Genomic DNA, 25,933 nt, shown 5'->3' with positions numbered 1-25,933 from the left:
GCGCCAGGTCTTAGCTGCGGGATCTTTAGTTGTGGCATTCAAACTCTTAGTTGCAGCATGTGGGATCTAGTTCCCTAACCAGGGCCCCCAGCATCGGGAGTGCAGAGTCATAGCCACTGGACCACCACCAGGGAAGTCCCCCCACCTCCACTTTAGACTGACAAATTCTCCTTGTGGCTATGCACTGGTTCTCAAACTTGAGTTTAGGTAAGAATCTCCTGGAAAGCTTTTAAAATGCAATTTCCTTTTGAGACTTGAGCTATGTGACTGGACTGGTCATTCAAAAAACACAATGTAGGGGACATCCCTGTTCCCTGAAGGCCCAGTGGTTAAGACCCTGTGCTTCCAATGCAGGGGGGCATGGGTTCGATCCCTAGTCAGGGAATTAGGATCCCATATGTTGCTCAGTGTGGCCAAAAGATTTTTTTTTTTAATGTAATCTAACAAATGAGAAAGTAAACTACATGTTCTGGCTCCCCCACCACAACGATTCTGATGGGCAAACCTGCAGTAAGGCTCAGGCAACTCAAATTTTAAGCAGTACCTCTGGTTACCTGCCCTCCCACTATATTCCCCGATGGACTCTGGACTGCATTTTTGAGAAACACACACAAATGCCCATCTTCTTAACATGTGATTCCCAATCCCTACCCCCATGACTCAGGACCCAGTTATCATAAGTTACCTACACACCTAAGCCAGCAGGTGCATGTCCGGTGCATTAGGGTCTAAGCTTCTGGCAGGAGACCTGGAGTCTGCAGGTTGCAGACCTGGGACCTGGGAGACTGTGTCCCACTCACCTGTGCGTTCACTCGGAGTTAATGCACACAGGGACACGAGAGCTCGGGGACTCCAAACCGAGCTGCAAGAGGGGAGAAGGCACCCGCATAGGTTAGCCCTTTGGACAGGGCCTCCTCCCTGCCCCACAGCTGCCCCACAGTGTAGCATTACTGGGAGGGAAATGGCCTGAACTCCGAGAAGAAAAGAGGATGGAAAAAGTGACATACTACAGAGGGCTTCCTCAAACCACTGATTAGCTGGAGCAGCGCCTGCGCCAGCCAGCTCCACCAAAGTGCCAGGGGGCTCGGCAGGGCTGACTGAGCATTGAGCTGTGAACTCAGAGAAGCCCAAGGCAGGACCTGCCCCCAGCCACCATGGCAGAAGCCCCACACCCTCGGGACAAAGGACCAGACAGCTGGGGGGCAGGGAGTGGCACAGGACTCAAGGAGGGAGAGAGACAAACCGGCAGCTTGTGGGCGAGGCCAGCGCCTGCGCCCGCGGCCCCACCACGTGGCTCCGCCAGGGCCACAGAGCAGAGAGGTATGTACTGAGGTTAGGGAGAGCTGAGGGAGGCTCAGGGACACAGGCCAAGGATACCCAACCCGGTTTAATGACCCTTTCTTCCATCAGGGACTCACCAAAGACTGAAGCCCTGGCCCCACACTGCTCTTGGCTCAAATGTTAGAGTCTGAACTGGCCACTCTCCTTCACAGAAGCTGCCACTGGCTTAAACACACACACAACGCACCCAAACCAGCCTCACTCCAAAATATGAAATCCTCCAAAACTTTTAACAACTACGACTGTTACAGCCTAGCAGAGACACTGCCTCCCTTTGTGAACCAAACATGTTCCTGAAAAGTCCTCTACAGACCAAACTCCTGACGAACAAATCCGATTTCTCCACCGGCTCTTGTTGTAAAATGTTACACATGCTCCTCTAGGAAAAACTGAGGCTCCCCAAGGAACTGAACTTCACACTTAGTGTTGCAAACCCTCTGGAGTCACACCTTTAATGGACAAACGTCCTGGGAAAACCTAATTCAAACTCAGCCCAAAGGGAGGTCATTCTTAAGTGTACATACCACGCTGGAGAGTGTTCACATGAACTAAAAGTTACTTAAGGTCAGTCTTTAAATACCGTGCAAGATCTGGGGCCCATGCTTTGTACTGTTGCAACAGGAAGGCTCTGTCCCTTGAGTCTCTATGCAAGGAGGGACGCTGAGAGTAGACTCCTAGAACCTTCGGTGTGGTCACCTGGGAGCTTGTTAAAATGCAGACTGAGGGCTTCCTTGTGGTCCAGTGGCTAAGACTCCATGCTCCCAACGCAGGGGGCCCGGGTTCCATCCCTGGGCAGGGAACGAGATCCCACGTGCTGCAACTAAAGGAAAGGCTTTGCTGCAAAGGAAAGGCCCCACACATCACAATGAAAGTCGAAGAGTGGCCACAACTGACAGCTTGGCCCCGGTGAATATAAAATAAATTTTTTTTAAAACAGAGAATGCTAATGCCACTTCTCTGGGGACCTTGTTTCGAGTGGCAAAGGTATAGGTAACCCAAGCCCCCACCAAGCTCACAGTGGTTGAGCTGTGGCCTTTCCAAGGCAGGTCAGTTTCCTACGTAGAGATGGATGCCCAAACCCAGAACTCCTGGAGAAAAATCCTGCCATCAAAACTCAGAAAACTGCCACAAAGAACAGACAGCTCAGGATAGGGAGGAAGATCTGTCAGGTGTCTTAGCTGGGTCACAGTAGAGCAGGCAACCCCAATCCAAAGCGGGGAAAAGGCACAAAGACCACCCCCCAACACACAGCCTAGCAGGAAATGGGGCTTCTTACCTCTGCCAATGGTCACTCTGCCCTGTACCCAAAAGCTTCATTCACTTTTTAATAAACCTAGATAAGAGTCTATTATAAATAAGATACGGTAATGAATTCTACAGTAAGTAAATCCCTTCAGTATGTTAAAAACCCAAGGGGGGGCAAAAATATGGAAGACGGCTTAAAGGTCCAGAGGTTCTCCAAGCATTCACCTTCTAGCAGGAGAGATGGGGGGACAGCTTCGGGGAGGAAGTGGAGGTGGGGACGGGCACATACCAGATGGGCCAGAGAGGAGAGCAAGGTCTGCGAACCCCCGGGTGTTTTCGGGGATGGGAAAGAGACTAGCTGGGTTGAAACGGAGAGTAAGTGGAAAATGTTTATTGTTGGGGGTGACTGTAAAGCTGGAAAGGTATGCTGGCAGCACACCACAGGAGAGGGAAGCACAAGAAAGGGGCCCTTTATATACTTCATTACATTTAATCCTCAGCACAACTCCAGGAAGTAAGTCCCTTCAGAGAGGAGGCAAACTGTGAGGTCAAGAAGCCTGCCAGGGCCACAGGGCCTGTCAAAGGATCCGAGCTGCCGTACTGCCAAACACTTCATCCCCACGGCCTGGGCCCTCTCCACCACTCAACCCTGCTCTGAATGCCAGGAGTCTGACTAGATCCTTTGGCAAGGATGGGCAGAGATTACCCGTGCCCGCCCGCCATACATCCCAACATCTGAGAAAAGCCCGTCACTGATAAATGGCCTGAATTACAGGCTGCATAATCTCAGGACGGAACAACTCAATCTCTCCAAAGAAACAAGAGCCTGGAGGAAAGAACCCAGAGACCAGGGTGGGAACAGGGATGGGTAATGACCGCAACCGACCATTCCGATGGTGGGGAGAAGAAGCCCAGGTTTCAAACATCAAGCCCTTTCCTCCTCCTCCTCCACCATATTTATCACAATGGGGATCTCAAAGTTCAGAAAGCTCCTCAGCCCTTTACAGCATAATTACCCAAACTTCAAAATGGCCTAATCCACAAACCTAGCCAACCTAGGTCCCTTACTCTTACTTTATTAACAGTGGGGTCTCACTACCTCTCCAGCTAATTACACAATTTAACAATGAGATAGAAAAACCTACTGTAATCTATTTTTAAAAAAATCGTTGCCCCCTGAAGTCATGCTGTCCAGGGGTAGGTTAAGCCCCCTGGGTTTCACCAGAAGACAGACAGCAGGCGCCTCAGCCTCGGCAGAAACTGTTTACAACACACGGGCAGGTTCCACACCAAGACACATTTGGTGGAATTGATTTAAGGCTCTCATTAAAATGTTCCTTTGTTGAGCATAAGACATCTCCCCACCCCCAGAGGAGATTCCAGACCTCCAGTCCCCAGCCCGAAGCCTGCCCTAACTCCCCGCCCCCCGACCAGGACCCTTCCCTCCGCTAAACACCAGTCAGCGGATTAACATTGATTAACATCAGGGTTGTCTTCTCACGGAAGGAATTTAGCTTTCGTTGAATGTGAGCCCTGTCTCCACCAGAATCTCCCCCAGAACTCTAGAAACTTCAGCAGTGGAGGCAGCCCTATCTGGCACCCCACACACTGAAACCCCAACAGCCTAGGAAGACCTAGGAAGCCTGTGAGCTCCGGCTGCCAGCCCATATGGCCGGGCAGCCCCCCTCCCATACTGGTTGTGCAAAAACTTCCCTACTTCCTCTGGGAGCAGATGTGGGTTCTGCCATGAGCATGACCACCCCACACGGCAGAAGGAACACAGGACGGCTCAGGGAACACCTCCTACTAACTCAGGGAACTTGTTCTTACCTCTCCTTTTACAACCAGGGGTGGGGGAGATGTTAAGTCCATCAACACTAAGCCCCCTCAACAGCTGGCAGGCCAGGGAGACCTCAGAAAAGGCAATTCTTTACCCACCCACCCCCCACCTCCAGCCTCCCAGTGGCCACTCTTCAAAGGAGGAGGAAAGTGATAAGCTAGGACCAGGTCTCCTGGACACAGTCTCCCCAGAGAGGGCTGCTGCGAGGATCATCGCCAAGGATTTTGGGTTTTGTAAGGGGGGACCAGACGGGGCGGGGAGGCATACTTCCAGTCCAGAGTGTTTGGGGGTGTGCGGGTAGCTTGGCGCTTTGCTCCGAAGCACTTCAACACCTCAGTGAGGACTCTCAGGTGTGACCAAGTCAGGAAATAAAGGCGGGGGTGGGGACGGGCGAGAAGCGGGTCGGGTCCAGTCGGCCCTAGAGATAGCGGCCACACCCTCATCAAAAGCCTGAGGCCCTACAAGAAGCCAGAATGAACTCTTTTTTTGCCTTTCTGCCTGTAGAAAGAAAGTTTCTTTCCTTGCTGGGGAGAGAGAGAATGAGAATTCAGGAAAGAGACAGAACCAACCCCGTCCGCACCTTTGCAGGCCGGCCATGCCCGATTTTGGCAGCGGCCTTCACACATTAGTCACCGCGACAGCCCGGGACTCTCAGCTCCTAGATCCGACTCCGGTCGGGAGTGGGCTCAGGGCTCGGGCCAGGGAGCTGGAGATGGGACGGCCCCTCACTCTTCCCCTTCTTCCGCCCTCGCCATCGGGGCGGTCCGGGATCCAGCCTCACCCAGGAACTTGGAGGAGGGAAGCCGGGAGCGTCGGGCCGGCGTAGGTAACAAAGCTCCGTGCGCCCCGCGCACCGCAGGTCGGTCCCGCATCCGACCCCGGGCCGGCCTCCCTCACCTAGGCTCAGCCTGCCAGGGAGACCCCGCCTCCCCCACCGCCAACCACCGCGCTGCACCCCCTAACTGGGAGGTAGTCGTTTCTCTCCCGCAGAGAAACGAGACACTGGAGCCCGGGAAGTCGGCAACTCCCGGCAGTTCCCGAGCAAACTCTCGGCTCAGGCCGGGAAAACTCTGGGGAGGCTAGAGACGCGTCCTCGCGGGCGCGGGGCGAGAGGGGCCCCGGCCGAGTGCGCGGGGGCTTCGCCACCTCCCGGCGGCCAGGACCTCTCCCCGCAACCCCAGCGAGCCCCTGACCCACGCACGGTGTCTGCCCCGCCCCAGCCCACCTCCCCGGTGCCCTCTTCGGCCCTCGGGGCTCCCGGGGTTCCCCAGCTCGCCGGGACTCACCGCCCAGCAGCGGCAGCAGCAAGACGCTGAGCAGAGGCAGCCGGCAGGGGCTGCTCGGGGCTCCGCGCGCGGTTCCCATCGCGGTGGGATCGGGGAAGGGAGCGCGCGGGAGCACGGCGGGCTCGCGGTCAGCGATCCCCTGCGGGCCCAGGAGGCCGAGCGCACCGGAGCGCGGGCGCCGCTGCAGCAGCCACAGCCGGAGCCCGAGCCCGAGCCCGAGGCGTCCTGAGCTAGAGCCGCGCGCGCCCCGTACCTCCGAGTCCTAGCGCGCCGCCGCCGCCGCCAAGCCCCGCCCCATGACGCCCCCTCCTCGCCTGGGCGCCGCGCGGCGCCCCGCCCCCTCGACGCCCCCTCCCCGCCGTGGTGGGGAGGAGCTCGTAGTTGGGGGAGGGGTCTGGAGATGAAGAATGGATGGAGTCGAGGAGACCCGGGGGAGTGTGGGGACCTGAGCGAGGTCGGAGAGCGGACGCTGCGCCTACCACCTCGTGTGCAGGCACTCAGGGGACCTAAAGGGACTTTTGTGATTCCTTGGCTCCTGGGGAAGATGGTTGGTTCTAGGCTTTCCTGAGGGCTCTGGCCAATAGTTCCCCCAAATTCTCTGGTGGGAGGGGAAAGGGTGGGCTCTGGCTCACTTTGCAGCAACCTGATATCTGGAGGAAGATCTAGAACAGAATGGTGTCCTTGGTGTCCCCAAGCAAGGTAAACTGGAGCTACCGTGGAGCCCCAGGAGAGAGGTAGCCTGGGGTCCAGTGCATGATGAGGGTCTGGTTTGGCTCTGGACCAATCGGAACCCAAAGGTAGAGAGAAACTGGGCTCTCTGAACGGCGGACTGAAGGCTGTTAAACTGACAAATTCATCCCAAGTCCATCTCCAGCGGTCTGGGCCATGTCAAGGCATGGCCAAGTCTCCAGCTGTGGGGAGGCCCAGTACCGCCCTTGTTCCAGGCACCCCCCACCCCCCAGCGCCACCACCCCCACATTCTTTCTTTGTTGTGAAAGCAGCAAGGGGTGTAGGAGGCGGGTCAGGAGGAGTCAAGCTTTAGAAGATGGGCCCCAGCTGCTGCTGGGCCTCCAGGATCTGCTGAGAGGGGATGGATAGTAAGTGCCTCATCCCCCTCTGGCTCCGGAGGGCCCCCCAGGCCTTCTTAGACCTCCCTTCCCCCAAGCAGCTGGGAGGAGGAGGGGCCGCCACAGAGGGCCTCACAGGCCGGGAGCAGTGGCGCCAGGACTCCAGGGTCCTGCCACATGGCCGCCACATGTCCCTGACAAGCCAGTCCACAGCACCTTCTCCTTGGGTTGTGGGCCTCCCCCTTCCCCCATATGCCTTCCTGCAGGCCCTGCTGGAGAGGATACAAACAGGGTAAGGAAGAGAGGAGAGACCCAAGAAGCAACATTCCTCCTGTTGCCCCATCCATCACTACCCTGCTCCCTTCTGTGAAGGGCCCCGACGCAACCCTTGCTTCCTGCCCTCTCCATCAGGACTCAAGTGGCTCAGTGGTTACCTGATTCTTTTATTTAAGAAAAGTGAAATACATGGACCTGAAGTGAGGCAGCAGAGGGAACAAGAGAGGCCAGGGCAAGGCAGGTTGGCTGGCCAGCCCCAAGCCCTCTGACAGAAAAGCCAGCAGCAGGCTGCATCTCAGAGATGCGTACCTGCTTGTTACCCACTTTGGGGGCCCCAGTAGTAGAGCTAGCTACTCTAGAGGACCACAGGGTGGGGGGAGGATGTCCTGAGGGTCCTTCCTGAAGGGGATTCCTGAGGAGGGGGCTGAGACCCTAAGGGCAGCAGCAATCTTCTGGTTAACTGCTCCCCCTTCACTGTCCCACCTTGGGGCTGGAAGAGCCAGGAGCAACAGGGAATGCTGTGAGGGCTGTGGGGGGACCCAGCAGACGTGGGGCGTGAGTTGAATGTCAGCTACTTGAAGAGAGGTCCATACTGCTGGCACTGAGGCCCCGGGAGACCTGAAACAGACACCACCAAGCCATCAGCCCACAGACCCCAGCTTCCCAAAGACTGTCCCCTGGAGTCTGTCCATCTCACGGCTACGGTCTCTCTCAGGACCCAGGATGGAAACTGGAACCTCAACCTCAAGCTCTAGGACTTGTGCTGCCTTTGCTAGGACTTCCCAGAAGGCCAAGATCTGGTGGAGAATATACCTGGAAGAACCACATGAATACGGGGATATACTTTGAATGTGCTGATACAGGTGGTCATTTCCCATTAAAATATCATTGCTGTGTTTTCTCAAATGGAGATGAGGTAATACTTTTTTTTTTCCCCTTTTCCCTTCTCATCTACTGCTGACTCTGCAGGGTGAGGAGTATGGTGGCTATAGGGGGAGAGAATTAGTGTTCCCGAATCATTCCCCGTGTGCGTGCATGCTCAGTCGTTCAGTTGTGTCTGACTCTTTGCAACCCCCTGGACTGTAGCCTACCAGGGCTCCTCTGTCCATGGAATTTTCCAGGCAAGAATACTGGAGTGGCTTGCCATTTCCTCCTCCAGGGGACCTTCCTGACCCAAGGATCGAACCCACATTTCCTGTGGCTCCGGAATTGCAGGTGGATTCTTTACCACTGAAGCCCCAAATCATTCCTTAATTATTCATAATTCTAAAGTACCCGTTAAGAGAACATCAATTCCTGTTCCCCTCCTGATTAATTTATTTCTGCTATCTCTGGCCCAAAAGTGTCCCTTGGGGGTCACCACCCCCAACAAGTTGTCTGCCTGATTCCTATCTGCCCACCTCCAATCCCCTGACAGAGATTTCATCCCAGGTGACTCCCCCCCTTCCCACTGGGTTTGTCCCTTCTTTCTCACCCACAGTGCACTGAATGAGCACTGCTCTCACCTGGAGGGGCGCTGCACTGGGTTGGTTCAGATAGTTCAAGGAGGCTGCACGCTTCATGTTGCTGCTACAAAGGAAAAGAAAGAACTGAGGCCTCTTCTCTTCCCATGGGTGACCCTAAAGCTTGGGACACTTGGGCACCACCACACATACTCATGTCATTGCCTCCTCACCATCTGACCTCCCCACCCAACACACACACACACACACACACACACACACACACACTAGTCTTCCTCAGTCACCAGCATCTGCTTAGGTATTGTCCCCGCACCGGGGCACTATTTTTCCCACCCTCTCTCCATGGCCATCCTACTGACCTCCTCCCTGTTTCTTTCCCAAGACACTTCTCCAGAGCCCTGCCTACTTTGCCGTATCTCAGTCTCAGTGCGTACCTGGAAGGCCGGGGCTCGGACCCCTGGAGCTTCCTCACCAGGAGTTCGCTGCTTCTACGAAGCACATCTCGGATCTTGCCCAGAGAGCCGCTCCTCTGCAGCGCCCCACTGCCATCCTGGCAGAGAGGGATGGGGAACAGAGGCTAAGGGATCCCAGGGAGATTGAGCTCTGAGTCTATTCCTGCCTTTGATTCCGGACACCTGCCCCTTCCCCAGAAGCCCAGCCTTGTCAACAGCTGGCTTGCAGAGAGGCCCCCGCGAGGGATAGGCTAACTGGACTGGGATGAGGACAAGGTGCCCTCCTATCCTGTGGGCTCAGAGCCTGTCGTCACCACCAGCAGGAGAAGCAGGAGAGTTCAAGGGGCGATGATCAGACTTACCCCTGACCACTCCACCGCCACCGAGGCATCTTCACCTCCCTCGAATTTCACGCTGCCCCCCAGGCCCTCCTGGGAGGTCCTTCCACTGTCACCCTCCCCAAGCAGCTCGGCCACCTTGGTCTGGCTGATTGGGTCAGTGCCCTGGAAGGAAAGGAAGGAACTGGGACTTCCCACTTTTGAACTCCTCAGGGTGGGACTTTAAACTTTTTCTCACTACCAGCCACAACAAAGGAAAGAGTTTCCCTTGCGACTTCTGATTACACACATACTGGAAAGGAGACACTCACCTTTTCTATTTGCAATGTGTTAGAGACACACATCTATCTTTAGCCAAGGCCCACAATGAATTGATTTCAGGACCCAGTGAGTCAAGACCTGTGATTTGAGAAACTCTTGATTCAGAGCTTCCCTCAACTGCAGTCCCTTCACCCACGGCGCCCATGCCCCTCCTCACAAGATTCTTCACGTTGTCAAAAGGCGGTCTTTCCCTGTTAATAGTTCCATTTAGTGAAGTGAACCTTGAACTTGGAGTCCTAACCACAAAGGGCAGGTGAGGGGTAAGAACACACTTAAAAACAACCACAACCACAAGAGCGTCTCACCAGCTTCTCCGGTCTTCCTCCTCAGCCTGTCCTCTTACTCTTCAGAGACTCACACGCAGCCTCATTGGTCCCCGCTCCTGTCCCCAGGGCCCCACCTCTGGGCCTCCTTCCCCTCCTGGTCCCTGACCTGTTTCCGGGAGCGCAGGGCACATTCCTCCAGGGTCTCAGCTGCCTCCAGCTTTCCCTGGCGCCTGTACAGAGCTCCCAGGTTTCTCAAGGTCGTGTTCACTGTGGGGCTGCGGCAGGGGGTGACCAGGGAAGGAAGAGAAGATGGACTCAGGAAACAAGCAGGAGAGAGAGGAAGTAGAGCCAAGGCTGAGGGAAGGTCCCCGGGAAGCAGGGGAAGGGCCAGGAGGGGGGATCTGGGGCCAATAGAGGGCGTGAAGCCCACACGCCCAGCCCATGCCGGCTTCTCACCTGCTCACTTTGCAGGCCTTGTACCAGCCTCCATACTCAGCATAGGGTGTGCTGCCCTCACGGTGCCGGATCTGCAGGACAGAGCGGGAGGGAAAGCCAGAGGTGAATGTACAGAGATGCTGGGATACAAGCTGGCACAGGGATGGGGTACAGGCTGGGTGTGGGAAGGCGCCATGCAGCTAGGGCTGGTGCAGTAATAAGTCAGAGGCCCCGAAAGTCCCCGCCTCCCCAGCCTGGGCCCCTAACTCACTTTGCTCATTTCCTCCCGCTCCTCTGCATGCATCCAGATGGGCTTGTGGTCATCTGGGGGTGATACACGGGATGGGGTGGCGAGGTTAGAGAACAGAGCTGGACACTAAGCAGGGATCCAGGACCCAGAGGCCAATAGCATGGGACTACAGGGGTCTGGCTCCCCCTGGAACCACTGTGGTCAACCCTCCCCCCACCAACCTTTGGTCTGCATTTCCTTTCCTCCCTGCAGCGCCCCACCCAGGCCCTCACCACTCACCATCCACAGAGCCAAACTCCTGCACATGGGCACGCGTCAGGATCTCCTTGTAGAGAGTCTCAGCTTCAGCATATTTGCCTTGTTTCAGGTAACAGGAAGCCTGGGGGCGGGAAGGCAAAAACACAGGAACAAAAGGTGGAGACGAAGTCTCAGCCAGGCCTGGCATTTCCACTTCTTGGTCTCTTTATGACTTTCCCCAGAGATCTTCCTCAGCCCCTCCTTGTCCAGCTGCAGGGTCCAGGGTGTTCCCACTCCACTCCTGAGAGGCTACTGAACTTCTGCCTTCCCAGAGGAAGGGACCAGACCCCTCAGTACCCACAGGCAGCCCCCGAGCTGGGCACAAAGGCGATGAGGCCGTGTACCAGACTGCACCCCTCCCCTCCTCCTACTGCGTCTGCCCCTCCCTCCCTCACCAGGTTGTTCTTGGTCCGGGCCACGTTAGGGTTGTCCGGCCCCAGCTGCCCCTCATAGATGGCCAGTGCCCGCCGGTAATAGCGTTCCACAGCCTCGTACTTGCCCTGGTTTTGGCACAACAGGGCCAGGTTGTTTAGCTGCTTTGCCACATCCGGGTGGTTGGTACCCAGGACCTGGAGTGGTGCAAAGGAGACACAGATGGTTGTGACTATGAGTGTGTGTGTGTGTGTGTGTGTGTGTGTGTGTGTGCGTGCGCGCGCGCCCACACAGGGAGCAGGGGGTAGGGAATGAAGGAACAGGGAACAGGGAAAGATGGAGGGTGAGTCAAAAAGTGAAGGGAAAAGGGTAGATCAGAAGAGAGACGGGGGAGGAGGGGTCACCGCAACAGGGAAGGTCAGGCGAAGGGCACAGGCACCTTTTCTCGAATCTCCAGTGCCCGCTGGCACAGCGGCTCCGCCTCCTTATATTTGCCCCTCTTCCCATAGAGCACAGCCAGGTTGTTGAGTGTGGCCGCCACCTAGGAAGACAGGCCTGTCCCCATCAGACAAAGGCCCTGGAACAGCAAGGCCCCATGCTGCCCAGCTCGCAAATCGACTCTGCCACCCGAGCCACAGGTGAGTGGGGGGCGGGAAGTGCTGACCCCCAAGGCTCTGAGATTCCCCACGGGGGTGGTCTCACTCTCAAAGGAGATTTTTAGACATTTCTGGAGGCGGGGTTTCCTTTGGTTGCCATAAACTCTGTGGGCACTAATACCTTTGGGGGATCAAGTATGCTACAGATGTGGTGCCTGCACAGGACAGCTCAGGCAGCTTTTGATTGCCCTGCCAGACACTCAAACACTAAATATAAGCTTTGACACTTGGTGGGATATCAAGACAGGAGTTATGCTTCCTGAGACACATCATCCTTCCCTATCACATGTCATAACACAAGGAATTCTTTTCCAGCCAGCTCATTTTCAAAAATACCTTATGTCTCGTCTTCTTTCCTTTGACACACCTAGCGTTTGTTTTACATGCTGACCCTATTTAAAGTCATTTCTCTTTCTCTTGTCACAAAGAAACCTGGTCTATTATTACTTAATCCAACACTGGATTTTAATCTTATATATGCCAATGTTTCTGCTATGTCATTTTTAACTTTAAAAAATTTATTTATTGTTGATACTACTATTACTACTACTTTGGCTGCACCATGCAGCTTGTGTGATCTTAGTTCCCTGAACAAGGATTGAACCCAGGCCCTTGGCAGTGAAAGCACGGAGTCCTAACCGCTGGATCACCAGGGAACTCCTACTCTGTCCTTTTCCTAGTACATCAGCTCAGTTCAGTTCAGTTGCTCAGTCGTGTCCGACTCTTTGTGACCCCATGGACTGCAGCACGCCAGACTTCCTTGTCCATCACCAACTCCCAGAGCTTGCTCAAACTCACGTCTATCGAGTCGGTGATGCCATCCAACCATCTCATCCTCTGTCATCCCCTTCTTCTCTTGCCTTCAATCTTTCCCAGCATCAGGGTCTTTTCCAATGAGTCAGTTCTTCTCATAAGGTGGCCAAAGTATTGGAGTTTCAGCTTTAGCATCAGTCCTTTCAGTGAATATTCAGGACTGATTTCCCTTAGGATGGACTGGCTGAATCTCCTTGCAGTCCATGGGACTTTCAAGAGTCTTCTCCAACACCACAGTTCAAAAGCATCAATTCCTCAGCACTCAGTTTTCTTTATATTCCAACTCTCACATCCATACATGACCACTGGAAAAACCATAGCTTTGACTAGACGGACCTTTGTTGGCAAAGTAATGTCTATTTTTTAATATGCTGTCTAGGTTGGTCATAGCTTTTCTTCCAAGGAGCAAGCATCTTTTAATTTCGCGGCTGCAGTCACCATCTTCAGTGATTTTGCAGTCCAAGAAAATAAAGTCTCTCACTGTTTCCATTGTTTTCCCATCTATTTGCCATGAAGTGATGGGACCAGATGCCATGATCATCGTTTTTTGAATGTTGAGTTTTAACCCAGCTTTTTCACTCTCCTCTTTCACTTTCAAGAGGCTCTTTAGTTCTTCGCTTTCTGCCATAAGGGTGGTGTCATCTGCTATCTGAAGTTATTGATATTTCTCCCAGCAATCTTTTGATTTCAGCTTGTGCTTCATCCAGCCCAGCATTTTGTATGATGTACTCTGCATAGAAGTTAAATAAGCAGGGTGACAATATACAGCCTTGATGTACTCCTTTCCCAATTTGGAACCAGTCCATTGTTCCATGTCTGGTTCTAACTGTTGCTTCTTGACCTGCATACAGATTTCTCAGGAGGCAGGTAAGGTGGTCTGGTTTTCTCATCTCTTGAAGAATTTTCCACAGTTTGTTGTGATCCACACAGTCAAAAGCTTTGGCATAGTTAATAAAGTGGATGTTTTTCTGGAACTCTCTTGCTTTTTCTATGATCCAATGGATGTTGGTAATTTGATTTCTGGTTCCTCTGCCTTTTCTAAATCCAGCTTGAACATCTAGAAGTTCTCAATTCAGGTACTGTTGAAGCCTGGCTTGGAGAATTTTGAGCATTAGTTTGCTAGCCTGTAAGATGAGAGCAGTTATGCAGTACTCTGAACATTCTTTGACATTGCCTTTCTTTGGGATTGGAAATGAAAACTGACCTTTTCCAGTCCTGCGGCCACTGTTGAGTTTTCCAAATGTGCTGGCATATTGAGTGCAGCACTTTAACAGCATCATCTTTTAGAATTTGAAATAGCTCAACTGGAATTTCATCACCTCCAATAGCTTTGTTCACAGTGATGCTTCCTAAGGCCCACTTGACTTTGCATTCCTAGTACATACTTTTACATAAAAGACTTACTAGTTTTACTTCTTCTACATCTAAAGGGCTTCCCTTGTGGCTCAGCTGGTAAAGAATCTGTCTGCAATGCAGGAGACCTGGGTTCGATCCCTGGGTTGGGAAGATCCCCAGGAGAAGGGAAAGGCTACCCACTCCAGTATTCTGGCCTGGAGAATCCCATGGACTGCATAGGCCATGGGGTCACAAAGAGTTGGACACGACTGAGCGACTTTCATATCTAAATTTTTTCATTCATTGTATATCAGACTACTGTGTCTTCTAACATTGCTGTACTCAACACAACTGTTACTATATTTTTGCTTTACTGTAAAGTATTATATATCTTATTATATTTTAGTTTGTTTCTCTCATATTAATAGAGTATCATTCAACTTTTGAGGAAATTATACAGGTAGGTAGGTTACATTATATGAGTTAAATTTCAGGAAAATATTCATTATAAGAGGGAGTCATCACAGGGAACTCAGTTGTGTATTCTGTGATGACCTAAAGGGGTGGGAAGGAGGCTCAAGAGGAAGGGGGATATATGTATACATATGGCTGATTCATGCCTTTGTACAGCAGAAACTAACACAACACTGGAAAGCAATTATTTTGCCATTAAAATTTTTTTTAAAAAGAAGATATTGGGTCTGAGAGAGCTGAGAACCACTGCGATGAGTGGACAGTAGGAGAAAAGAGTCCCCACGCCTCGCTCCTGAGACCCCTGGGGAGTGGGCTGAGGGCAGCAGAGGGACAAGCGGAGGAAGCACAGGGCAAGGAGGGCAAGGAGTACTGACAGCGGGGTGGTCCCGGCCCAGGGTGCTCTCCCGGATGCTGAGGGCATCATTGAGCAGGAGCGCAGCTTCCTTGTACTTATTCTGGTCCCTGTAAGAGCACAGAAGTGACAAGGGGTTAGCCCAAACTCTGCCGCTGAGCCATCTCCGTACTTCCTTCCCTTCGGGACAGCTAAGGTACATTTAGGGGCTAGCCCCGCCATGAGGAGACAGGAAGCCTGGTGGGAGCAGTGAGAGGGGTTCACCCCACCCCCAGAGAGTGGCCATGCCCGGAGGAGGCCAAAGGCACAGGACACAAGAGACAGAGACAAAGACCCTCCCCAGAGGAGAGACAGGAGAAGCCAAAAGCCCGAGGGGTGAGGATTCTGAGGTCAAGGGCTCAGGTGTAAAAGCATGAGACAAGGAAGCCCCCTGGTGGGGGGGAGAAGAGGTGCCCTGTGGAGAGGAGGAATGAGAGCCAGAGGCGGGTCAAGGTGGAACGATGCCTGGAGGCAGGCTCCTGAGAGGACGCAGCACTCACCGATACACCAGAGCCAGGATGTTGAGCATGGTGGCCACGTCGGGGTGGCCGCGGCCAGACGTGCGCTCCAGGTCCTCCAGCGCCTGCTTGCAGAGCGGCACAGCCACCTCATAGCGACCCTGGGCTGCGTACTGGATCACCAGGTTGTGCAGTGTCCGCAGCCTCGCCGGGATCTCATAGCCACTGTGCTGGGCGCCCTGGCCACGGGACACTACCCCATCGCAGAAGACGACAGAGACTCCCTCAGATGACACCAGCTCTCCCTCCACTGTCCGCCCGCCCCTCCCCATTAAGGTCATTCTCCCTGCCTGTGACCAACCCCCACCAGGCTCCCTGCCGGCCAAGAGACCTGCCTCAATTTGCTACTCTTTTCTTTTCTTAAAATTTTATTGGCTCCACCACAGCTTGCAGGATCTTAGTTCCCCAGCCAGGGATCAAACCTGGGCCCACAGCAGTGAAAGCTCAGAGTCCTAGCCACTGGACCACTAGGGAAGTCCCTCAACTGCTACTGCTCTGCTCACCTCTTTGCCTCTGTGCCCATCACAATCCCATTTGTTCACTCACTCACTCATTCATTCAACAAACTACTCAATGGACTTCCCTGGTGGTACAGTGGATGAGAATCTGGCTGCCAGTGCAGGGGACACGTGTTCAGTCCCTGGTCTGGGGAGATTCCACATGCCACAGGGAAACTAAGTCCATGCCCCACAACAACTGAGCCCTGACTCTAAAGCCCGAGTGCTGCAACCACTGAAGACCATGTGCCTAAAGCCTGTGCCCCGCAGCAAGAGCAGCCACTGCAATGAGAAGTCCAAGCACTGCAACGAAGAGCAGCCCTGACTGGCCACAACTAGGGAAAGCCGGCGCACAAGGACAAAGACCCAGCGCAATTAAAAAAAAAACAACTACTCAGAAATCCTGAGGAAGGCTGGCACCAGGGATACAAAGGTAAGAAAGACCTGGTCTTTTCCCGTGAGGAGCTCATGCTCTTCACTCCAGGGGCACTCTCCCAGCCTTGAGTGAGCTCCTTACCGGCAAGACTCATGTCGTTCTCATCTTGGACTCCCTGGGGCCCGGCACAGTGCCTGGCATGGGCTACGTGCTTAATAAATGTTGACGAATAAGGGGGAAGCTGAGGGAATCAAAGTACTGGTCCCTAGCCCATCTCCAGAGGCAGTGCAGAAGCCATTCCTGGACGGTGAGCATCACTGCCCCCACTTCACCCTCCAACTCCAGAGGCAGACTCACAGCCATTGCTGGGGTCCTCTTCCTCCTCGTTGGGGAAGAGGTCATCCAGGGAATCCTTGGAGGCATCACCTTCCTTCTCCTCCTGGAAGGGAAGCAGCAGCATGTCTGAGATGAGATAGCCCTGGTAGCCTCTTCAAGCCCCCTCTAAACCGTGACATCATTGACAGGTGGGGTCTAGGACAAATTCCCTGTCGCTGTCCCTGCCCCTGGGAAGGCCAGCATCTGTTCTGCCAAGCCTAGGCCTCTCGTGTTCATAAAAAAACAAAGATGGGGGTTTCTCTGATAGTCCAGTGGTTAAGACTCTAAGTTTCCGCTGGAAGGGGCACAGGTTGATCCCCGGTTGGGGAACTAAAATCCTCAAGCCATGCAGTGCAGCCAAAAACAAAACAACAACAAAAAAAAACTCCAAAGAGATGCTTCAGCCAAAATCTCATGACTTTCCGTTCCTTCATATCCAGAGAGTTTCCTTCCTAAGTACCCTCACCCGCCATCTCTCTCTCCCTCGACTCTGGTAATTATAGTCCTGCATTGATCCCCATGTGTTTACGCTGATTACATGTCTGTCCGGTCTCCCCTGAGGGCAGGGGTGTGTCCTATCTTATTGACTCGTACCCAGAGTGTCTAGCTCTGCCTAGCGTCCATCATCTGCCACCGCTTGTTCTGGACGTAATGCCCAGTTCTGTCAACCTGCTATCATACCAGGCAAAAACGCTTCACCCCAACAAGCACTGTAGCCTTGTACAAACACTTCCAACTCTCCTTCCCAGCTTCACCAGGGTGACCCACTGTCAAATCATCCCTCTGTCCCTGGGTCAGGCCACCTTTCCAGCCCTGGTGCCTTACGACTCACTCACACACACACACACACACACACACACACACCTGGTCTAGAGAGCTCCCCCTTCTCCCTCATAGACCATCAAAATCCACCCCAATTCCTAATCCAGTTAAATAAAATAATCCAACCTAAATCTTACCCATCCCTTTACCCCGCCTCCTCTGTGAATCTTTCAATCCATCCCGGCCCCTACGAACCTATCTCCTTGGGACTCCTCCCACACTGCCTGAACCTCTCCTTCAGCACAGGGCACTGGCTGCTTTGGGTTGTCACATACATGTTCTCACACGTAAGCCTTGTTCCTACAGCTACATTATAAGCTCGAGAAGGCAGGAACTGTTTTGTAGCTTCTCAGATCTGACACATATCTTGCCTTGCCTAAGGCACAGAGAAATATAAATGCCTGCTGCGTGAAGGTTAAATTCCATACATTTCGAGAGCAAATTTTAGGACTTGCTCGACTGGGCTGTGTTTTCCCTACCTACAGCGCTTAGGATTCTAAATTGGAACTGTCCAAATGCCAAAAATCTATTATTATGGGAGCAGGAACTTTATCCTGTTCACTGTTGCACCCCAGCAGAGTGCGCCTGACACATAGCAGTCATTTAATCAAATTTTGACTGAACGAGTGACTGGCTTATCCCTTGCTGTCCTCTGGAGCTGGGGTCAGGACCTGAATCCTGCCAGGTCGGGGCAGATCGGGCAGGGCTGCTGGTCCTCGAGAGGATGACGCAGCCACGGCCCTGTGCGTGTGGTGACGCCCAGCTGTCCTGCGCATGCTCACCGCAGCGTGCCCATCCTCGTCATACTGCCGCAGCTGCCCCAGGAACTCCAGGTGCTTCTTCTCTTCCTCCAGCTGAGCCACGGCCTGTTCGCTGCGCTGGAGCCGCTGCTGGGTGCCGGCCAGCTCGTCCCGGAGCCACTGGTTCTCCTGGCAGAGCCGCCGGACCTGTGCCCGCAGCTTCTGTTTCTCCGACTCCACTGTGCTCAGGTGGTTGGCCAAAGCCAGCATCACCTAGGTGGGCACATCCTGTGAGCGCTGGGCTCCGGCTAGGAGAGTTGAGGGGTAGGCGGGAGGGGAGCCGGCAAGACCCGGAGGTAGGGTGGGGTAGTGATGAGTCTACCTTCCAAACATACCCTGAATCAAATTTCTCACCACTTCCAGGGCTAGCCTGGGCCAAGCCACTATCAATTCCCAGCTGGATTACGGTAATTGCCTCCTCACTGGTCTCCTTGTTTCTGCCCCTGTTCCCCTAGAGTCTGTTCTCAACCCTGCAGCCAGATGACAATCTTTTCAAAATGTTAGACCACGTTACTCCTCTGGTCAACACATTCCAATAGCTTCCATCTCACTCACAGTAAAGTCGAGTCCTTATGATGGCCTACAGTTCCACGTGATCTGTCCCCACCCCAACTGCCTCTTCAACTTCATTTTCTATTTTGCTTCCCCGTATTCACAGTCCAGCAGCCACGCGGGCCTTTCACTGAACTCACCGGTAAGGCTCCAGGTCGGGGCCTTTGCACGGTGCTTCGGATGTTCTTCCCCCATTTATTGTGTGACTCGTTCCTTCATCTTCAATTCTTTGCTCAAATGACACCTTTTCAGTGAGGCTCCTATTGGCCACCCTATCTAAAACTGCATCCTCTCCCCGTACACCCCAACCCCCTTCCTTGCTTGATTTTTATCCTTTTGTCCTTAACGATTATCACTCTGGCATACTGAATCATTTATTTATTTGTCTAAAGCCTGCCTCTCCCAGCTAGAATGTAAGCTCCAAGATGGCCAAGATTTATGGTTGTTCTTATTCAGTGATGTATCTGGACAGTAGTGTCTGGCACGTGGTAGAAACTTAATACATATTTATTGGGTGAATGAATCCAAGCGGCTAGGACAAGAGGATCCCAAACAACCCGAAAGCTCCAATCAGAAAACTGCTCCTCCATCTACCCAGGGCCACTTGGCACCACCTCCTCCTGCTCACCTGGGCCTCACTCAGCCCCAGCTCTATGTTTTCCATGGAACGGCGCAGCTGCCGGGCCTTCTCATGTACCAGGCCTTCTTCATGGCCACCCTGCTGCAGACACTCGATGGTCTGGGAGAGGCTTTGCAGCACAGCCTGGTGTTCACTGTGGAGAGCTTCCAGCCCCTGGCTCACCAGACGGGTGCTCCCCAGGATCTCCTCCTGGCTGAGCCGGTGCCCTGCAGGCTCATCCCGCTGTCCCAACACCAGGCCCGACATCCTGGCCGGGGGACCTTGCCTGGGCTACAGAGAAATAACAGAGCTCAGCTGGGATAAAGATTAGGAAAGAGTGGCTGTGCGCCTTGATTAGAGGGTGGTAGGGATCCAAGTGAAGGGACAAGAGACCATAGCAGGGGTGGGGGTAGCGGGACCCTGAAGTTTAATTGGAGGGAGAGTGGCCAGTGAGCAGACAGCCTGTAACAACACTAGACACAAAGCTAAGGTTGTGGGAAAGACAGAGGGAAAGGAATTGACTTGAAAAAAGAAAAACTGTAGAAAGAACAAAGGTGCAGAGAAGTAGCAGCAGGATTTAGAATTAACACAATTAAAAACAACAACAAAGGACCTGGAGAAGAGAGAGTTTGGGTTAGGAAAATGAATCAGGAGAGACAGCACCATAGACAACACGGAGGGTGTCTGATAGAGCTGCAAAGGCAATGGAGTTAAAGCAGGCAGAAGGTATGCAGAAAATACTGCAGTGTTTTCCAAAAAGGGGAAGGAATAAGTTTCAAAGTTAAATCAAGACAGCGAGGGAGACGAAAAAGAGAGGAGCTGCAGGACCCAGATGAGAGGGGCCTAGAGTCTCAAGGTGTTCAGGCTGAGTCACCCGCGGGGCTAAGCCCAGCATCTCCATGCCTGGTCAGCTCTGTTTCTTCCAGGCTGTCTTCCTACTTCCTCAAAAGGGCCTTGCTTCTCATCTTTGAAGTCTTCTTACCTGTATAGAGCCCTTGGTTGTGGCGTTCAGGCAGGAGCCCGGAAGAAACTCTGTTCAAGCAGCCAGGGACCCAGAAGGATCTGCCCTGCCCAAAGTCCAGAAGTCCAGCGTTCCCACCCCTTCCCTCACCACTTCACAGCCACCCAGAGGACCTGGCATGGAGCCCCACCCAGGACAAGTGCCCTCCCTCCCTTGCCTACAGGTCTTCAAAGACGACCAACGTCCCTCCTCCTTCCCCAAGCCAACCTCCCACTCCAAGCCTGGGGAGCTATTTTCTCCCAAGAAGGGAGTGAGATTTAATCTGAGACCTGCGGCAAGGGGCGTGTCTGGGAACGGGTGAGAAGGAAGACCTGGTCACTCCTAGCCCAGTCACTTCTATGGCTTTGTGCTATTATGACCACATACTAACAGACTCTGAAAGGAGTCACCTTAGGGTGACTCCCAGAAGCCCGATGATGCAGGGGAAAATGGCAGGTCCGTGAGCAGCTGCGGAATAGCAGGGAAACGCGGTGCTGGGAGTTGATCTCCCGGGCCTGGGACTGCGATGGAGAAGTGTCCCAGGCTGTCGACCTGCCCTGAGGCCCAGGGTGGGGATAGAGAGAAATGGGCCGGCAGAAGATGCGGGTGGGCGACCGAGGTCCACGCCGCGGGCAAAGACCTGGGGCCTGACAATCCCGAGGTTTCTGAGTCAGTCGGTAGACAGGGGGCGGGGCAGGCCGTCTGTCCGTCTGTCTGGATGCCGAGGGGCGGGAAGAATCGCGGGGGGCGGAGTTTTTGAGTCTGGCGTTCTGTGAGTTCAGTCCGAGGGGCTCATTTGTTCATCTCTCCGGGAATGCAGCAAAGAGGTAGCGGGACCTCAACTCTCAGCCCCAGAGGTACCCTCAAAGACTCACCCGCAGTCTGGTCTGGCTGCCGCTCCTGCCGGTACTGCCCCTTTAAATCTATCATGGCTGCCGCTCGAGGCAATTGTTTTGACGGCTCCGAGGGGCGGGACCTGTTCCTTAGTCACGCGACCCAAGAGTCGCTCCGGGATTGGCTATACTATGCTCAGGAAGGGAAGGAGGTGTGTGTCTTGCTTTGTGTCGGGTTCTCGGCCCGCCTCTTTTTACGTCATGTTGGGGCGACGGCACGGGGGACCTGTTAGCGTCATCCAGCAGCGCCAGGCGGCCAGGCTAAAGGTGATGGTGGCGTCCTGAGCACGCCCGAATCTGGCCAAACTCATGGCCCTGCGGGTAGTGACCCGCGCTCTTGGCTCACTGAGCCTGACCCCCCGGATTGCCGCCGTCCCCGGCCCAAGCCTGCTCCCGGCCGCCCAGGTAATCCATCTTACCCGGGAATGTAGTTGTTTCCACTCCGGCTGCCGGAGAGGGGCCTCCAGGAGAATCGAGGTGGGAGATGAGAGTCTGATTAGGAGTCACATCGGCCCATGACCTTTAATAAGTCACGCTCAGCCTCAGCTTTCTCCTTCCTAAGTGTTGCTATCTCACAGGGTCACTGGAGTCCTCAAACGAGATATTGGAGGTGAAGTGATTTGTAGACAAAAGCACAAGTTTCAGTAACTTATATTTATTGTCTTCTTATAAGCCAAGCATAATAAACGTTTTAAATAAGTGAATCCCTTTTAACCATTTACAGTTATTATCAGTCCCAGTTTATATATGAGAATACATCAGTAGTTCAAGGTCATACACCAACCATTGGAGCTAGGCAGTCTGGTTTCAGAGCCGGGACTCTTAACCATTATTATAACCATTAAGGATGAGTTACTGCTGAGATTATGGAATTAAGGTCAAGATAACCGAGAATTGGAGACTAACATGAAGATATCACAAAGTTCCCAAGGGTGTCGACTTAAAAAAATGCATGTCATGAGAGTTGTTTTATTTGGGGAAATGTGAGGACTGCAGCCCAGGAGATGACACCCCAGATAGCTCTGAGAAACTGCTCCAGAGAGGCAGAAGGGAAGGACAGTATGTATGTGATTTTGGTAAAGGGGGAGTGGGCTGCAATCAAGCACAGGTTTTTTTTTTTTAAATGTTTCTGCTGGTTTTGTGAAGCTTCTGCTAGTCACGAGAAACAGTTGTCAGCATGAAGAATTTTAGTGTTTTTCTCGATAAGAAGAGATAAAAGAATTGGGCTCATAAAAATCAGCTTCCAAGAATATCTAATTATCTGAAGATCTGTCATGCCAGGTTTTTGGGAATACAGGTGCCTCATTTCTGCTCTCCATCCTGAGCTCCGTCAGGGGGTGTTGGAGGTCAGCAACTGCCGCAGCACATGATTTAATCCTTGTAGAGGTAGATGGCAAGCACCCATGGCAAGTGCCAATTTGTTGACCTGGGTAACTAGTGATTACAGGAAAGTTAGTCTTACCCTCTCTGGACCTTTCAGACTGATGGTAGAGTTTGGCAGATGTGTACTTCAAATTCAAAACCAAACCAACCTACTGTGTAAATGCTGAGAAAACAGTAGGGAACAAGACATAAATGATCTCTCCCCTACATTCATATTTGGAAAATTCTCAGAAACATGCAGCAAAATGGGCAGAAGGCATTGGTGCTGATGGTGGTACATAGATATATAGGAATTAACCAGCGCTGGAGAAGGTAGTTGTTTAAGGAAGGAAAAGTTTCTTAGAGGATAGTTTTGAGGCAAATTTGGAAGAAGATGCACCAAGGGGAGAACATTCCATTGAAGAAATACTTCAGGGGTGAGAGGATCAGATGAGGAGAGGTGATCAACACACATGCACCTAGATAAGCATTCTGAACTGGTATTTGTGAAGGGTAGAGTTTTGGGGTAGCTGGTCTGGGACGCTTCCAGGAGGAAGGAAGCCACAAGCTAAACTTTGTGCCCTCTCCCTTGGCTCTCTGAGGCTTCTCCTTCAATTAGCTTTCAAGTGAAAAAGATTTCTGTTTATTTCTAGGTGACAAACAATGTCCTCCTTCAGCTGCCCTCTGCGTCGATGTTGCTTCCCAGCCGCCCACTCCTTACCTCTGTGGCCCTTAGTGCTAAGTTTGTGTCCTGGAAGAGTCGTACGAAGTATACCACTATGCCAGTAAAGATGAGGAAGTCTGGGGGCCGAAACCACACAGGTAAGAACAAGGGCAAGAAGATTTCAGCAGTAAAGAGCAAAAACATGGTAGGACCCTTGGCCTGTATTTTGATACAGGCAGAGGAATGTAGTTAAAAAGCATTTATTGGACTCCTCCTACATGTAGTATGTGTGTAAGAGTGAGAGAATAGAATAGAAAACAACATAAAGAGCCGGTGCTCCTAAAGGTAGGTAATGGAAGAAAACTGGACATACTCAGGAAGTTCCATGACATTTTCCTGCACACCCTTCAAAAAGTATTTTTGGCTGTACTGGATCTTTGTTGCTGCTCAGGATTTTTCTCTGCTTGTGGCAAGCTGGGGCCACTTGGCTTTTCTTGTGGAGCACGGGCTCTAGGGCGCTCCAGCTTCAGTAGTTGAAGCATGTGGGCTCAGTAGTGGCAGTTCCCAGGCACTAGAGCACAGGCTCAATAGTTGTGGCACACAGGCTTAGTTGCCCCATAGCATGTGGCATCTTCCCAGACCAGAGATCAAACTCCTGTCTCCTGCATTGGCAGGCAGCTTCTTTACCACTGAGCCAGCAGGGAAGCACCCCCTGTAATTGTGTTTTTACCAGGTTCCACGTGGGTGTTCACTCCCACTTACCCCATTGTGCTATGCAAATTTTAATCATTTTCTGCTTGTGTTGTAATGTTGGGAAAGCACTGCCCTCTGCCTAGGATGTGTCTGTTCCCAGTGTTGGGAACTGACTCATCTGACCTGGTCATGATCCTGTGCTATCCTGACCACAGGCCGTATCCAGGTGCATGGTATTGGCGGGGGCCACAAGCAGCGTTATCGAATGATTGACTTTCTGCGGTTCCGGCCCGAGCAGGAATCCAAGCCAGGACCCTTTGAGGAGAAGGTCATAGTTGTCCGCTATGATCCCTGTAGGCAAGTTTGGGATGTGAAGTGGTGGTGTGGCTGGCTGACTGCTCTGTGGCTTTTCAGGAGATGTGAGGCTGCCTAGGTGGTTTGCTTACCTGTCCCTCACTCTGCACAGGTCAGCAGACATAGCTCTGGTTGCTGGGGGCAACCGGAAACGCTGGATCATTGCCACAGAAAACATGAAGGCTGGAGACACAATCCTGAACTCTGACCACATAGGCCGAATGGCAGGTGAGTGATGGCCACCAGATGTGTGTGGGCTGAGAGGCTCAAGGGTGCTGGTGCTGACGAAATTCTGTCTTTTAGTTGCTGCTCGGGAAGGGGACGCCCATCCTCTTGGGGCCTTGCCAGTGGGGACCCTCATCAACAATGTGGAGAGTGAGCCAGGCCGCGGGGCCCAGTATATCCGAGCTGCCGGTATGAAGAAAGGAACTTGTTGGGATCTTACAGTTTGAAAGGCCAGGGGGTACTTGAGGTTGCAGCTCTCTGAACCCATGGGCCCACATCTCGTCCACTGGCAGAGAAAAAGAGGGAAAACAAGGCTGAAGAGGTGGTTGTGTTTTTGACCTAAAACCACATATGCCTCCTGCTTCACTGTTTCTACTCCTCAAAGGGAAAGCAAGGGCAGTGTGTGGGGTGGTGGCTCCCACCTCCTGCTTTGTGGAGGGTCGCAGCTGTTTCTTCCCTTCCCCAGGGACCTGTGGCGTGCTGCTACGGAAGGTGAACGGGACAGCCATTATCCAGCTGCCCTCTAAGAGGCAGATGCAGGTGCGTGGTGGGGGTGGGAGGGGTCAGTACAGGAGGAATTTTTTGGAATGTACCTTACCTGTCCAGGATAGCTCCCAGGTGTTTTATGTTGGGAAGTGCCTGGAGCTAGGTCTGTCCTTTTTGCCATGTGACCAGGTGTGCCTTGTCGGGCTGGCAGTAGGGAGCAGTGCCTTTCATTCTCAACTACTGTAGGACCTGCATTCGGGTTCAGTTATGTTGTACTTTTCCCGTATTTTCTCCCTTTCTCTCCTTGAGTTTGAGAAGTTCCCCAGAGTCCCTACCCTCAACGTGTCAGGTTCTTTCCCCGCATGGTGCATTCCCCTCCATCTGCTCTCTGCATCAGGTGCTGGAGACGTGCACAGCCACAGTGGGCCGAGTCTCCAACGTTGACCACAACAAACGGGTCATCGGCAAGGCTGGGCGGAACCGCTGGCTGGGAAAGAGGCCGAACAGTGGGCGATGGCACCGCAAGGGGGGCTGGGCAGGCCGAAAGATCCGGCCGCTGCCCCCCATGAAGAGTTACGTGAAGCTGCCCTCAGCTGCTGCCCAAAACTGATATTCCTGGACTCTAATAAAATGGCCCCTATTTTTTTTTTTTAACGTTTCTGGTTTTTCTGGGGAGGATGGTACATTACTGGACAGGTGTTGGAGGGGACGGAAGTGAACAACCGTTGGGGGAGGAGAAAGGAAAATATAGGGCGAGGACTGGGGCCGGCCCCCCCGTC

At 53.1% G+C, this 25,933-nt stretch overlaps 3 protein-coding genes, 1 long non-coding RNA gene and 1 further gene across 14 annotated transcripts in view; 3 read left to right on the top strand and 2 right to left on the bottom strand.

The window, feature by feature from the left end:
* Window positions 1-5,955, bottom strand: part of PTK7 (protein tyrosine kinase 7 (inactive)) — a 64,250-nt gene extending 58,295 nt beyond the window's left edge. The window contains exon 1 of the mRNA NM_001192965.2: window positions 5,713-5,955. Within this exon, the coding sequence (NP_001179894.1) occupies window positions 5,713-5,791 (79 nt within the window). The 5' untranslated portion in view covers window positions 5,792-5,955. The remainder of the gene's footprint in view (window positions 1-5,712) is intronic.
* LOC112443840 (uncharacterized) lies at window positions 4,555-7,965 on the top strand. The gene is made up of 2 exons (XR_003032238.2): window positions 4,555-5,248; window positions 7,771-7,965. It is a non-coding gene; the product is annotated as an uncharacterized lncRNA (long non-coding RNA).
* Window positions 7,203-21,402, bottom strand: KLC4 (kinesin light chain 4). 9 transcript variants are annotated; one of them, XM_024984020.2, is made up of 16 exons: window positions 20,460-21,402; window positions 19,487-19,768; window positions 18,289-18,519; window positions 16,667-16,748; window positions 15,419-15,629; window positions 14,902-14,989; window positions 11,689-11,790; window positions 11,273-11,446; window positions 10,860-10,959; window positions 10,602-10,654; window positions 10,352-10,422; window positions 10,062-10,170; window positions 9,333-9,473; window positions 8,953-9,068; window positions 8,561-8,624; window positions 7,203-7,673 (listed from the first exon to the last, which is right to left on the bottom strand). In XM_024984020.2, exons 2-16 carry the CDS (start codon window positions 19,742-19,744, stop codon window positions 7,623-7,625), a joined length of 1,851 nt encoding a protein of 616 aa, XP_024839788.1. In that variant the 5' UTR covers window positions 19,745-19,768; window positions 20,460-21,402; the 3' UTR covers window positions 7,203-7,622. The 9 variants fall into 9 exon arrangements, with proteins under 9 accessions (XP_024839788.1, XP_059736557.1, XP_059736559.1 ...); XM_059880574.1 differs by having other exon boundaries at window positions 19,487-20,544; window positions 20,888-21,402; XM_059880576.1 differs by having other exon boundaries at window positions 19,487-20,539; window positions 20,888-21,402.
* On the top strand, window positions 17,166-17,532 carry LOC286807 (small ubiquitin like modifier 2; the record flags this gene model as incomplete). The annotated part of the gene is given in 1 exon segment (NM_174769.2): window positions 17,166-17,532. The product of NM_174769.2 is annotated as a small ubiquitin like modifier 2 (mRNA).
* MRPL2 (mitochondrial ribosomal protein L2) lies at window positions 20,848-25,809 on the top strand. 2 transcript variants are annotated; one of them, XM_024983578.2, is made up of 7 exons: window positions 20,848-20,933; window positions 23,386-23,554; window positions 24,305-24,446; window positions 24,556-24,671; window positions 24,747-24,857; window positions 25,135-25,208; window positions 25,552-25,808. In XM_024983578.2, the coding sequence occupies exons 2-7, from the start codon at window positions 23,425-23,427 to the stop codon at window positions 25,762-25,764; spliced, it is 786 nt and encodes a 261-aa protein (XP_024839346.1). In that variant the 5' UTR covers window positions 20,848-20,933; window positions 23,386-23,424; the 3' UTR covers window positions 25,765-25,808. The 2 variants fall into 2 exon arrangements, with proteins under 2 accessions (XP_024839346.1, NP_001035617.2); NM_001040527.3 differs by lacking the exon at window positions 20,848-20,933 and adding an exon at window positions 21,599-21,775 and having other exon boundaries at window positions 25,552-25,809.
* The last annotated feature ends 124 nt before the right edge of the window (window positions 25,810-25,933 follow it).

Source organism: Bos taurus, chromosome 23, assembly GCF_002263795.3.
Source record: "Bos taurus isolate L1 Dominette 01449 registration number 42190680 breed Hereford chromosome 23, ARS-UCD2.0, whole genome shotgun sequence".
Taxonomy (NCBI): Eukaryota; Metazoa; Chordata; class Mammalia; order Artiodactyla; family Bovidae; genus Bos; species Bos taurus.
The sequence above is the reverse complement of the archived record's forward strand: the minus strand, read 5'-3'. Positions and strand labels throughout refer to the sequence as shown.